Genomic DNA, 15,411 nt, shown 5'->3' with positions numbered 1-15,411 from the left:
AAGCTAACTGGGTGATTTGAGACTGTATAGCTTCCTATAATACTTCAAGGAGAACCAATATTTTTCCATCAGGGGCTAAACTTTTTTGTATATTTACTAATAAAGAAGCTATACTATGTAATCTTGTTTTGAAGGAAGTTTTAAATTTTTAGTACATGAAATTGGTGTTTTAAGACATTTTTTGTGTGCCTTCAGCTCAGTTTTGAATGCCTGATGACTCCCTGGACTTGCAGGGAGAAACTTGCAGTTTTCTCAGCAACATTTTTTCTGCTGTTGCCTTCTCCTTAGGGCTGAGAAAGAGTAATTGGCGCCAAATCACCCAGTTAGCTTTTTGCCTAAGGTGAGGTTAGAATTTGCAGACTCCTAGTTTCTAATTTAGTGCCTTAACCACTATATCAAACTGGCTCTCATTTTAAGATTTAGTGCGTATAGTCAAGGCTATGGTTTTCCCAGTTGCAATGTATGGCTGTATTGTATTGTATTTGGTTTATTTGTATGCCGCCCTTCTCCAGGAGGGACTCAGGGCGGCGAACAACTCAAAGGGAACGTTGGACCATAAGAAAGGCTGAGCGCCAAAGAATTGAGGCTTTTGAACTATGGTGCTGGAGAAAACTCCTGCCAATCCCTTGGACTGCAAGATGATCAAACCAGTCAGTCCCAGAGGAGATCAACCCTGACTGCTCTTTAGAAGGCCAGATCCTGAAGATGAAACTCAAATACTTTGGCCACCTAATGCGAAGGAATGACTCACTGTAGAAGAGCCTAATGCTAGGAAAGATTGAGAGCAAAAGAAGAAAGGGACGATAGAGAATGAGATGGCTGGATGGAGCCACCGAAGCATAAGCTTGAATGGACTCCAGGGGATGGTAGAAGACAGGAAGGCCTGGAGGAATGTTGTCCATGGGGGTCGCAAGGGGTCAGACACAACCCATCACGACTAACAATAATTAACAACAGCAATAACATTTTACAAAAAAACAATTTTGCAAAATGCTACTTTATTCCCCATCCATGTTCCCGTGGGTGTCTATATGATCTATGCCCTTGTAAACACAACAGTAATAACTGAGCTGTTCTAAATTTAAAAAAAACCTCTCAGCTATTTTACAAAAGATGTTTCAATTACTGAAACATCTGATGGCTGATGGATCAGCAGAGAGTTGAGTGATAACATACTTGAGTTCTTCTGAACGTGCTTAGTGAACGTACAGAAGAGATGTGCTGAGCACAACCTTTGTCTAGCAGGTACAGTATAATTGTCCTTGCTTGTTCTTTACATTTTGCTGTGGCTAGCAGAAAGAAAATTAATGATGCAAAGTTTGCATATTTGCACGATACACTCAAATTGCATAAATAGTGGTTTTACTGGCACATAAAAACTTGCCTAAGATGTCTCCAGAGGAGCAGAGACCAGGACATGGCCAGAACCACTTGCTGAAAGCAAGACCAGGAGTTATGTCTTTAAATATCCTTTCTTCCCCTATTTTTTCCTTTTCCTTTTTTCTGAACTTTGTGTTTCTTTCAAATTTCCTTTTTTCTTTCTGATTCCAGTTTGTAATATCTTTTAGTATTGTTAAACTCTTTAATAAAAAGTATTTTTTAAAAAAAAACCTCCTTGTGCTGAGCAAGGCAGTACTGTAAGAGTTTATTGCTCTATCTTTTCATACTTAAGAAACCCACATGATGCCTTATGCTGAATCATATTCCCACTTTCTTGGGAGAAAGTTCTACAAAATTCTTGATGCTTTGTATAAAAATTATAAGTAGAATCAAACTGTTACTCAGCTCTTATTCATTTATTTCCTGTTCCATGAATCACCATTAGTATTTTTTTAAAAACATGACTTTCCAAATAGATTTCATGATAGCGTAATGGATCTTATTCACGTATAAAGGAAGAACAATTAACACTAAGGTTTGAGCTTGTTCTATTTCTTTCATAAGTCAACTCGTCCACTAAATAATTTGCAAATGTGAAAAAGTAATTGCACCCTAGTTAAAAAAAAAACCTTAACTAAAATTATTATTAAGGATAGTTGTTTAAATGAACAAAATCATGGATTATTTGAGCCAGTCGTGTTTTAGGTACCCACAAAGTTTGGCTCCTCTCACATTGAAGTTTCCTGCAGAGATACTAGAAAAATGTCATGTTCTGAAGACCTCTGAGAAAAGTCATTGGTACTATCAGTCTTGCAGGGAGGGGATGTGAAGTTATTTCTAATGTTTTGGGGATCCACTGTGCTAGAGATGCCCTCTTGAAATGGAGGTTTTGGATGTCTGGGGAAGATATTACAAATTGAAGATGGACCTGTGAAAGAGCTGATGGCTGCAGCAAAGACCAAGGAACCAGTGAATAGACTGCTTCCTTGGAATCTCTCCAGAAAGAAAGAGGGAGATCACTCACATGGGTCCTGGATGACTACTCCTTCAGAGGAGACTGCATTGGCTTGTCAGAAGAGCGCAAAAGGTGATCACATGACCTGGGACATTGCAACTATCATAAATATGAGCCAGTTGCCAAGTGTCCAAATTTTGATCATATGCCCCTGGGGATGCTGCGAAGGTCAGAAGTGTGAAAAACTGTCATAGTCACTTCTTTTGAATGTTATAACTTCAAACAGTCATTAAAACATTGTAAGTGGAGGACTACCTGTATTTTAAAAATATAGAAGTGGAGAAGATTTGGGGCAATGGTGGGTTTTCCAAGAGTTGCTATTCTGCCAAAATTGCTGTAAGAATGCATGGTAAAATCAACCAGGATATCTCAAAGAACCTTAGAACATTCATAGTGCCTCAGGTTAAAATCAATGCTTATGACTCCATTATCAAAAACTACTGGGTGAAAATGAGATTTGAGGAAGTGTTAACAAACCAGCAACTTCTTCACTAAGGAGGATATTGATGCTCAAGTTTGCAAAAAAAAAAAAGACCCAGTTTAACAGTGTCTTTCTTTCTCCCAGAATGTATACCAATACATGACGTATAAAACATTTCAAAACAAAGTAGAGAGGATTGTATATTATGACTTGTAAATGGAAGCAACACAAAATGTAATAAGAGCAGGGATCATTCTAAAATCTTTGTGGGTAACATAATTCAGAACTGAGAGTAATACAAAATGTGGATCCTTTTATGGACAATCCTGACCTTCAATCTTTTGCTCAAGATCTCAGCAGATTTCAGTTTTAAGCCTCCTCCTCTCCAAATATTCTGTCATCTTTGAAAAAAGTCATCTATGTCTAATTCAGTGCAATTAAGTGGCAATATGTGTAGCAACAGCAATAGCAGATAGACTTATATACTGCTTCATAGGGCTTTCAGCCCTCTCTAAGCGGTTTACAGAGTCAGCATATTGCCCCCACAGTCTGGGTCCTCATTTTACCCACCTTGGAAGGATGGAAGGCTGAGTCAATCCTGAGCCGGTGAGATTTGAACCGCCGAACTGCAGATAACGGTCAGCTGAAGTGGCTGCAGTACAGCACTCTAACCACTGCGCCACTTCCGGCCACTTATCATTACTTGTTTGGAGAATTTTTGAATTGAGATGACAAATGGAAGGTATAAATTTTAAATAAAGTACTTTTACTGGAGACTTTCCAAATAGCTTTGAATATTATTAATTCTTATTTGAGTGGCACAAGATGGAACAACAAAGCTAAGGCAATGCTGTTGAAAGAATTAGGAAGCTATCCGCTACACACAGTTTATATAAAGATGGGTCGTGTTTCTTGGCAACTGTTACTTAGATCTGCAACATTCCCTCCCCTAATTCTGAATAATCCCCAGTTTCCAGGAACAAATGTGGGGCACAGAGAATTTATTGAGAATGAAGGGGAAGATTGGAAAGCTATATTTTCTGATTCATGTGAGGAAATATTTGATTCTAAGTTTTACCTTTCAGTCTGCTGTTGTGTACCTTCTAGTAAACTACTCCTTCTATATGGAATTCCTTAAATAAAGCTCTAATTTACACACACACACACACTATTGAATTGTTTTGCTTCACAAACAGGTTATATAAAGTTTATAGTTACATTTATCTTAAATCATTTGCAAAGACTTTGCTTTTTTAAAAAGAATCTTCGAAGACATTTTATTAAAGTTTCATGCTGCACAAAACATACATGTGATAAGAAAAAAAAAATCATGCATGCTGATTTTTGAAACAGAATCCCATTTGACAAAGTAATGACAATACAAGCTTAATCACCAAACTCACACTTTTTAAGATTTAAAAAAAAGATAGGTACATGTTGCTCTAGAATGTATGTGTACAGAAGGAAAACATGGTCCTGGATTCAAAGGATGAAAAGAGTTTGGAAAGATAGCTAAAATCTGGTCATCTTTTTCCTGCATCATTCCTATTAATCTTGAGAGAATTGGTGCAAGCAAATTCCATAAAGGATTATGCCTCAAACACTTCAAATATATAATAAATATCAATTTAACAAAGCAAAATCACCTTTAGGGATTTCATAATAGATACGCATTGATTACAAAAAAATACTATTCTTTTAAATTAGCATTTTTTCTTCAGTTGATTCCAAACACTTAAAAAAATTGCTTTAGGTTTATCAGCAAGTTAGAATTTACCAGGAACCCAATCTCAAAGCTGAAATATGAGATCCATCTCTTCTACTACATGAGAACTATTGTTTTGCTCCCTTCACTTTTAGCAAGGTATCATGTGCTGGATATGGCTTTGTCTATGAATATGAAGTCCTTCCATTCTCACTCAGAGCTAACTATTTCCATGCTAATTGCTCTTTGCTTTGTCTTCATAGCAACTGTCACAGGAGTAATAGAAAGCCTTAATTTGGCACAAGGAATGGTCAATTCTAAAAGACACTATGAGTTGCTAGTTGAGAAATGCACTCACATACCACTCTGATGTCTTAAATTGCACACTAGAAACTTGGATTATGGTTAGGAGTAGATAGGAAGTTATATATTTTGAGGAACCTGGTTGCATTAAATTAAAATTGCTTTGAGATATATATAACAAAACTAATGGGTTATGCTGAGCTACTATGCTGTTGCCTATTTGCCCCTTTAATTATTTACCCGATTACAATAAGAATAAGTGAAGAGGACAGGATTATCATATCTGGATTACAGAAATCTAGATGACATTAGATGGCATCAAAGAACATCAGTTTGAAGCCATCTAATGGCCATCCAGTTTTTGCAATCCAGATATGGTAACTAGTGTTAAGAGCTGCATCAATTCAGTTATCCAGCAGCTTCCCCCCATTCCCAGTGAACAAGCTATTGATATTTATCTTTTATCCAAAATAACATATCCTTGCTGCATTGTGAAGATACTTCCCTTTGGGCATGGATTTATTCATTTTGATTTGAATACAATGCCTAGAGATGGTTGTTCTCCAAGCACACTGGCTGTAAATTCAAATGGAATGTTTATGATAAAAGATGTCAAGACATCTGCACAATGTAAAGAATAGTGCATTCTTAAGATTCTGGTATTGTTTTAAAGGATTAAACACACAAATTGACTTTTACAACATCTGTACAAAACAATGAAAACTAGTCTTCAGTATGATCCAAAGGTTTCCTTCTTTTCTACTCTGGAGAATGCTCTCAAAGCAGAATGGAAAATTTCTATTATACATGTGAAGCACCGGTAACATACGGAGAACAGAATTAGTACTGGCAGACTCTGGGCTTGATTTATACACAAGACCACATGGATTCACACCAGAACCATTTGTGCTTTGATCATGAAGATTAAGACTATGTGACAAAATACTGCAAAAGGTTAGCTATTTGCTTCTTTTGAAATCATTATTGAATCTGGGATTTTTTTTTAAGGTAGACAATTAACTTCAACAGTTTGTTCAATCCTTAACAGAAGGCTTCAGGGTTTTTAAAGAGACACACCTTCTTATCATAATACTTGAAATTCCTTCACTGTACACATGCACATAAGGCAGAAGGGGTGGGCTCTGCTACCAGAAAAACGGAATACAGTACAAATCCATTACAAATATTGTTAGCTTTGCATATTTGTAGTAAAGATTCTTGAGGTAATATTGATATTTTGAAGAAGGAAGAAAAAAAAGAAACCCCAATCACATAAACTCTTGCTATTTTATTGCTGAATGTCACATTAAATGAGGTCCGGCAGCAATTTCTGTTATGTCAAGCTCCACTGAAAGGTTTCGTAGAGTTGCCAACTTCATTCTTTTCAATGGGACTCGGACAAGCAAAGTTGATGCCAGGCCATGCCTTTTTCTGACTGCAGTTTACCACCCCCCTGCCCAGCATTTTTAAATACCATGGAGAAAAATACTTCCAGCATTGTCTTTCCTAATTCCTACACCACCACACGATGCTCCAAGCCAACAGAAAAGAGAGCCACCACAGAAACAGTAATTTCCATCCAAAAGAAAACCAAGCCACACTAGTGTCAAACCCCCCCCCCCACATTTTTCAACTTGATGGAGAGTAACAGTATTATCACAGCTGAAAACGGTTTCTAATTTCTCTTTTCCTTGATTCCACTTTCCTGAATTAAAAAATAATAAAAAACAAACAAAAATACCACCATAGTCACTTCTAGGATTCCTACTTTCCTGGTGAAATTATAAATAAAAACCTTACATGTTCATAATAAATAGTCACAGCTCCCCACCCCCACCCCCCATGTGTCACAGGGTAAAGTGCGGCAAGAAACTCTCCAGAAGTCACGTGGTTTAGCCTCTGGTTTTCTCAGATGCGTAGCTGGTAACCGACTTCATTCAACGTAGAAAGGTCACCCACGTTTTTATCCAAAACAGCTGGCCTAAAATCAAGAAAGAGAAATCAGTTAAAGCTTAGAACTAAACAACATGGAACATTAGAACAGGACCCGTGCCAACAATTGCATCTGTATTAGTGATTGGCCTGTAATGCAGCATTCATGTTAATGTTTGCTAAGCCATATAGTCTTTTTCAAACTTGACAACTTTAAGAAGTGTGGCGTTCAACTCCCAGAATTTCCCAGCCAGAAAGAGCATCTTAAAGATGCCAAGTTTTAAGCATTGGTGTAAACCAATATAAATTATTTTCAGGGGCATCCAGGTAGGAGTGAAAAAGTCAAGACAATGGCCTCAATAAATGGAGGCCCTAACCCTTGTTTATTATGTGCCACATGAAGGGGCAGGATTTTAATTGGACAGTCTCACTATCACCTTGACTCCTGCTGCGGATATCCCGTTTTTCACATTAAAAGCTCTTCAAAAACTACACTAAGAAAATTAAGAAATACTCTAAAATTAAGTATCAAAGTAAATATCCTTACAGCCTGTGATTATGCATCATGATTGGGATTTTTAAACACAAGATACTCTGCATGAAGAGATAATTTCACCATGACTGGTTTAACCTTTCCTTCCCTCAGGCAACACATAGCAATTAGTTCCCACTGATCTATGTGACTATTGACATCGGCAGCCTCAGCAGCTTTAAAAAATGAAGATGAACTGTTTCCACTATTACCACATTTCACCATTTGAGGGCTTGGACTACAGGTAGTCCTCGATTTACAACCATTCATTTAGTGACCGTCTGAAGTTGCAACAACACTCAAAGTGACTTATAACCATTTTTCACACTTACGACCATGGCAGCATTCCCACGGTCACATAGTCAAAATTTGGATACTTGGCAACTGAGTCATATTTAGGATGGTTACAGTGTCCTGGGGTCATGCGATCAACTTTTGCAACTTTCTGACAAGCAAAGTCAATGGAGAAACCAGATTCACTTTAAAACTGTGTTACTAATTTAAGAACTATAATGATTCACTTAGCAACTGTGGCAAGAAAGGTCATAAAAGGGGGCAAAACTCACTTAACTGTTTTGCTTAGCTTCAGACATTTTGGGCTCAATTGTGGTTGTAAGTCCAGGACTTCCTTTATAACTTTCATTCTTCCCAACTAGCTTTAACCACAGCTTTAATGACTAAAAGATCATTGAGCCATCTCCTTTAGACGGTCTCACAATACAAGGGACAGGAGGTAATTTTAATTTCAAATCTTTAGCAAATGGCACCACATAAGACTTCCCAAGGATTTTAGGGCTGGTAAAATCTTCCTCAAGGAGAGTTTATCTCCTGATGTCTTCATGGATAAGCCCTATAACTTTATTAAAATAGCACAGAAGTAGTTTGGTATTGCCTTCTTCCTCGATATTTCTCAGACTTTTCAATCCAAGCTGCAATTTGAGATTTCCTGATAATTTCCTAGTCAAGTAAGTAACTAAGTCGAACCCTGCTTAATTTGTCAAAATCAGCTATTGCTTCCTAGTTATCTGCAGTTACAGCCTTTTCCCGCCTCAATGGAGAAAATATCTTATTTGACATTCCACTTCTGAATAAAGTCATTTAAAGCGTTTGGTCCTGGCACTCACAAAGTTGTCATTTTAGAACAAATTGGAAAATGTGGTGATACAGATTTGTGACATTTTTGAAGCAATGCTTGATATTGCAAGTTACTATTATTCTTAACTACTTCTAACGTCTCAGAATATAAATTTAAAAAATTGCCTGATTTAAAATCAGGAAGTGAAGCCAGAATATGAGCCAGAATCTGCAATGAAGCCAACAAATCCCAACTAGTTTGATCAACAAGTTTTTATATTGAAACATTCTACACTTTTAAAAAAACCTCTTAAATTCAGGAAGGACAGCTCCCTGATGCTTTGGAAACCGCTACTATTGCTGCTCTGTCAGCAAAAAGAAGCTTTCTGCAACTATACCTTTCCTCTGCTGAGTTTCAGAAAGGCCCCTAAAACAGGCTGGGGAGATTAGAAATGTTGTGAGTTGCTCCTTCTTGTAATCTGGAGTTTAAACTAGCATGTCATTTATTTCTGGCACTGTATTTTATATTATACAGGTAGTCCTCGACTTATCACCACAAATGAGCCAAACATTTCTGTTGTTAAATGAGACATTTGTTGTCAGTTTCACCCATTTTACAACTTTTCTTGCCAGAGTTGTTAAGTGAATCACTGCAGCTGATAAATTGGCAATCTGATTGTTAAGTAAATCTGGCTTCCTCATTGACTTTGCTAATCAGAAGTTCACAAAAATGACACTGTGACTGAATATGAGTCAGTTGCCAAGTGTCTGAATTTTGATCATGTGAACATGGGGATGCTGAAGTGGTCATAAGTGTGAAAAATGGCCATGTCACTTTTTTCAGTGTTGTTATAACTTTGAATGGTCACTAAATGAACTGTTGTAAATTGAGGACTATCTGTATAGTTATTTGTCATTTACTGTGTATACTTTTTAATCACATTTACATAAATAGGGTATGTAAGCCACTCAGAGATAAATTCAAGTGCAGTAGCATATATGCCTTGTAAATAAGTAAACAAATAGATATTAAATAAATAAAATGCATTAAATGCTGCCATTAACAGTGTTATTTTCCTTATTTTAGACTTTGGTTTGTTGGTTTATGTCACTAATTTTCAGTGTTTGGCTACCAAATTTGAATGGCAAAAGGCTGGGGTGGGGTGGGGGGGTCACATGAGACTTTCAGGATGAGGATTGACCTTCCCTTCTTCACTGGCAAAAAGCAGCCAAGGGTGGGGTGCAGTAGTAGAATTCAAAAAAAATTACTATCAGTTCTGTGGGTGTGGCTTGGTGGGAGTGGCAGGGGAAAATCTCCATTCCCTCCCCACTTCAGGGGAAGGCTACTGCAAAATCCGCATTTCCTCCCAATCAGTTGGGAGGCGGAGAATAGATGGGGGCAGGGCCAGTCAGAGGTGGCATTTACCAGTTCTCCAAACTACTCAAAATTTCTGCTACTGGTTCTCCAGAACGGGTCAGAACCTGCTGAATACCACTTCTGGTGGGGTGCCAGATAGCCTGTGCTTGTTCCACATGCATATACACACAGAGTCCTGTGCATTTTGAGAGTAGCTTATAATGCTATATTTGGTAAAATGAAATCTAATTTGAACTTTGCGGCTGGGAGAAGCTTATTGAATCTCATGGCTAGTTGACACAAAACTGATCATAGTTTGCTATGGAGGAAGTGAAGTCCCTGCCCCCCCCCCACACACACACTGTGCATGCCAAGTTGCTTATTCAGACCTTGCCAGACCAACCATGCAGCCTAGGGACAGGCTAAGTGAGAGCCTGTTTCATACCCTGCCACTTGAGCAGCTACTTTTACCTTGCTCAAATAAAAATGCACAAACAACAAGTCGAAGCACCCTTGGTGGAAGTTACTTCAGCAAGCAGAGGGGGAGGTTGGAGGAATTGCTCAGGAACAGAAGTTGCAACCCTCTATTTACTTTACTAAAATAATCCTATTGCACGTAAAGGGTTTATTCTGAATTACGGTTGAAAATTTATAGTCACCAGTCTTTCAGTGGCTTTAGGTAACCTTTTGTCTCCTAAAAACCGTTTGAAAATTGCTGGGTTCAGAAGATTACTTAAGAAACCTGTGCTACAAATCAAAGCACACACATAACTAATGCTTTAAGAACTTTTTTTTCCTTCAGCACCAGAACATTAATCAAAACTAGCACATTTTAAGAATCATAATATGTAAACTTAAGTAGTCATTTATTTAAAGAAACATGATATAAGGATGGGGAAGCTGCAGCTTCCAACCATCAATGAACTGGATCACTCTACCTATCCTGAGATGAAAATCCAGGTCCTCTAGATCAGCAGTATGTAGAGGGCCATTGTTCTGCATCTCTACTAATAAGATTATAACAATACCATATTATGAAAATCACATACTTTGTAATAGTATGTGGGAAAGACCTCTGGAGATGGGGGAAAGAGATGTTACTAAGGGAACAGTCGGATATGAGACAGCACAGCCCACACATGGATAGTGTGCAGAGCAAAAGGCTCTGAATAGACCCTCCCTAGTTTCTGTAAAGAAAAAAGGGGAGGAATTGTATTTTAAGACGTGCATGGTTCGATCAACATAGCTTTACAATAAAGTAAAATTAGCTCAACTGCTTGTGATCCTTATCTGGTTAATCCCAATGAGGTCAATATCAAGGAGCCCACATGGAATAATTCATTTCTCTAAAAGAGATCATCAAGAAAGACGTTCTAAAGGAGATGAGAATGGATTGCAAGATGTAGCCCCAGCCTCATGGGGTAAACCAGATAAGAATCAGTATTGTATCTCACCACCCAGCCCCATTTTCTTTATAGCCCAACAGACTAGGAATGGTCCCTTCTGAACCACTTGTCTCATCCACTATTAATCTGTGGGTTACACGGTCTCTTCTCTGATCTTTGCCAAATCCCTCAAAATCTTTCCAACAGACCATTTCACACTTTAAGCTAACGCCTTGTGGGCATTCAGTCCTGACAGAGAAACTCAAATGTCTTCCTTTCAAATCATGTGCTAAAAAACTAAAGGATCAAATCTGCAGAACCTCCCTGGGTTTGGAAAAGATTCAAGACACCAACCTCTAAGCAGCCTTGACAATTCCAAACAACAGGGAATTCCGAAAGAGGCTGCTTGTTCAGCTGACATCTTAGTCAAAGTGATACCCCCACACACACACACACCAGGCATATGTGTCATCCTAGCACCTGTGAAACAGCCCCAGATACATGAGGCTGAAAATATCCCCTAAAAAGGCAGGAAGGAGATTGAACAGTGATTTGTAACCTCTGATAACTATAATTATCCGACACTAAACATGGAGAATTCCAACCAAGAGGCTCCCAAGAATGTTATACTATGAATCCATGTGTAAAATAGCAACCTGCAGTTCACTGAGCAGCTGCTATGAATGCCAAATTATATTTAGAGAGGGAGCTTAGAGAAATGTTTGGCTGTTTAAGGAACAAATAAAAAGTCTTCACAATAGTTCAGCTAAAGGAGAATGTAACTATCATTAAGTGGCATGGAGTTCTTGTGGATGTTGTCACTAACTTTTCCCTGATACTTTATTCCAGAGACTGGCCACTCTATTTGATTTGGAGGACAGATTCGGAATTCAGGAAATGTCTTCTGCGTATTCACACAAAATGGCTGCCATACAAGGGCTTGTATATTGACAACATGGCTACCAATGGTGAATGATGTCCCTGCTCTGCTCTCAGTTACACTAGTTTACTCTTATCTTGTTTTTTTTCCTGGAGAGATGGGTTTATTTCCAAAGGGATCAATTCACCATTAACATTTTTTAAAGAATGTCTTGTGATCCTAGGCATTCCTATAATGGCAGGGAATTGCATTTTGCTTTTCTTTTATTTAAAAAAAGGTTTTACTTGAAAATGTTTAGCAGCAGAAATATTGGCAGGCCTAAGGTCCATAAATATGGACACTTTACTTTTGCCCACTCCAGCTGCAATTTAAGAATCTTCATGCAACCTTCATTCAATACATTCAATGATATCTGTATAGCTACTTATGTATACTACAGTGATGATGCTTCAAGAAATATTTGACAGATGTATCTAGCCAAAAATGAATTTCCCATAATGTCCAAGGAGGAGTTCATGGGAGAAAAAAAATTCCTAAAAGGAAATTATTGTGATAAATACTATCCAGCACTGCAACTTCCAGACACGTCTAGCACTTTTCATTTAGAAATAAAGTTTGGTCAATTAATTTATAATTTATTTCCAAACTTCAGAATACTATCACTATGAAAGAATATTCAATTGATACCTGAAGACTCCTGATAGCCGAATGGGACTCAGTTTCTGCCTAAAAAGATTGAGAAAGCAAAATCTGCTAAGATATATACTTTAAAATATTGACTACATTTCAACAATTCTCTTTTTCAGTTTTCCTTCTTTTGCATGTTTTATTAAAGTTACTTAGTATTACAGCACTAATGTCGATTTATTTAGGCAATTTAACTACATTTTCCATTTGCAAATAAGTATATTAAACAATAAGCATATGTCTAATCTTCACTTTCTACATTTGTATCTTCAAGAACCACTTTCCTAATTCATCTATTTGCTGATGAACCCAAAGGTAGACTTCCCCAGTCAGGGAAAAGGTCATGCTATCTGAGGATAATGAGAATTTTAGCTGGAGAGTACCTGGTTGCAGGTAGCTTTCATAAATAATGTCCTGAAATCACTGGGTCTCTAGACCAGTTTTTTTCTCAGCCTCATCAACTTTAAGATGTGTGGACTTCAACTCTCAAAATTCTCTAGCTAGCACAGGGAATTCTGGGATTTGAATTCTTACAGTTGCAGAGGATAAAAAATGCAGCTGTGGCAAATCTGACCAAAATCTAGAGCATTCATTTCATTTCCCCTGGAGCTTGCTTGGTCTCTCAGATTTTTATCACTAACTGTACATTTTAGAACAAGTATGGCCAGATTTCTGTTTGTAGAATTATCTTTTTTACTGGAAGCCTGAGACCCACCAACAAGTGGTTGGTATAAGTACCAGCCCTTGGAAGTTGCAAGAGCATGCTCTTAAAATTAGAGAAGCAGATCTCTTGAGCTCATGAGTGGCTTGTTTTCAGCACCAGAACCAAATGCAAAATTCTTTCATACAAAAGTCCATCTCAGTCTTGGCCTAATTTCCTAATTTCAGCAGCCTGTTTTATAGAGCGAGGAAACACTCGTCAGTGTTCTAGGCCAGGGCTCTCCCACCTTGGCAACTTTAAACCTGGCAGACTTTAACTCTCAGAATTCCCCAGCCAGCAAATTTAGGAGTTGAAGTCCATCAGGCTTAAAGTTGCCAAGGTTAGAGACCCCTGTTCTAGACAGACAGCTTGTACTCTTCTGGATACTACACTCCATTCTTTATTCCCAACAGACTCCAGTTCTCCCAACTTTCTTAATACTTTCTGCTTTAAGACTCATCAACATGTAGCTCCATATTGCCATCAGAGAATAATATATAAGATTCATGTTACAAGATGGAGATCTGACTTTTCGGGATCCCATTCCATTCCATACTTCCTCAATGGGCTTTACTGTTTCCTCTCCAATCATTTGTCAGCATTCCATGGCCATGGACACCCTTAGTCTTCACTGGGCAACTTAAACAATTCCTTTCCACAAGGATACTTTCTACATAGAACAGTGAACTTTGAAATAACTCCCAGCCTGTTTACACAACCTTCTTTTAAGTACATAGAGCCATTTTACTGACTCAGTTTCAATACTAGAAGCAGTAAGAAATTATGTCTGGGAGCCAGAAACCCTCCTGGTTTTCAGCAAACTGCCCAAACATCAGCCAAGGAAGGGCAAAGCTACCTCCCACCCAGTTTTCCATTCTCACAGTTGTAGATTATAGAAAGATTTGGTATCCAAAATGTTGATTGAAAATGCATACCACAGTAACTTAATTAAACTGTTTCATACCAAACATCTGGAACTATCTCTTCTATTTTTATCATCTCTATGAAATACATATGCAAATGAGCATGCACACACACATAAAATATTTGGGAAACCTATGTGTGCTAGCATGAATTCAATCATGGCAGATAACAAAAAATAAAAGCAAGAAATAAAATTAATTATGGTAAACTTGTTCTCTAAGGAAGATAGTTCTAACATTGCTGATCTTGGTTATTTTAAAAAATGCAAATTTCCAAAGAACTTGGATATTTCTTAGCGCAAACATTAGACTAGAACATACTACCCATGTCTCATCATGTCACAGAATCACTCGGAATAGCAACACTCACGATTTGTCTCTTCGACAGGTCCGCCTCTGAGGGCTGGCTTGTCTTCGTCGAGGGGACAAGGACTTTCCTCGGGATTTCTGCTTGACTGGAGAATGGGCACTTGCAGGCTTCAAAACCTTGAAAGAGGAAAATGATTTTATTTCCAGACGTGTTTATTCATAATAGCTGGCTTTCACAATGTTTTTTATTTTAATAAAAGGTAAATAATGATTTCTCTGTTACAAACATGAAGAATTAGGGGACTGGATACTAAAACATGAAGAATGGTTACAGGAACTGGGCATGGCTAGTCTAGTGAAGGGAAGGACCAGGGGAGACGTGATAGCGGTGTTCCAATATTTGAGAGGCTGCCACAGAGAGGAGGGAGTCAAGCTATTTTCCAAAGCACCTGAAGGCCAGACAAGGAATAATGGTTGGAAACTGACCAAGGAGATATTTAACCTAGAAATAAGAAGGAACTTTCTGACAGTGAGAACAATCAACCAGTGGAACAACTTGCCTTTGGAGATTGTGGGGGCTTCATCACTTGAGACTTTCAAGAAGAGGTTGAACTGCCATTTGTCAGAAATGGTGTAGGGTCTCCTGCTTGAGTGGGGGGGGGGTGGATGGACTAGATGACCAAGTCTCTCCCAATTCTGTTAATCTGTTTATCTGAATTTGTGTTATGTTTTTTAGTGTTTTATTACAGATAAATGGAGAACTACCAGGATTTCTCAGCCATAGTAGCTTTAAGACATGTGGACTCCC

General features: G+C 38.0%; 1 protein-coding gene across 1 annotated transcript in view; it reads right to left on the bottom strand.

Moving 5' to 3' along the window:
* Positions 1-4,086: 4,086 nt before the first annotated feature.
* The window catches only part of VASH2 (vasohibin 2), a 33,402-nt gene continuing 22,077 nt past the window's right edge, over positions 4,087-15,411 (bottom strand). Inside the window, exons 7-9 of the mRNA XM_087717769.1 lie at positions 14,665-14,780; positions 12,672-12,710; positions 4,087-6,805 (exon numbers count right to left, since the gene is read on the bottom strand). Coding sequence (XP_087573895.1) covers positions 6,733-6,805; positions 12,672-12,710; positions 14,665-14,780 — 228 coding nt within the window. The 3' untranslated portion in view covers positions 4,087-6,732. The remainder of the gene's footprint in view (positions 6,806-12,671; positions 12,711-14,664; positions 14,781-15,411) is intronic.

The sequence above is a fragment of the Thamnophis sirtalis genome, unplaced genomic scaffold (assembly GCF_051295495.1).
Source record: "Thamnophis sirtalis isolate CommonGarterSnake01/CBP01778 unplaced genomic scaffold, rThaSir2_p1.2 scaffold_6, whole genome shotgun sequence".
Classification (NCBI taxonomy): Eukaryota; Metazoa; Chordata; class Lepidosauria; order Squamata; family Natricidae; genus Thamnophis; species Thamnophis sirtalis.
The sequence above is the reverse complement of the archived record's forward strand: the minus strand, read 5'-3'. Positions and strand labels throughout refer to the sequence as shown.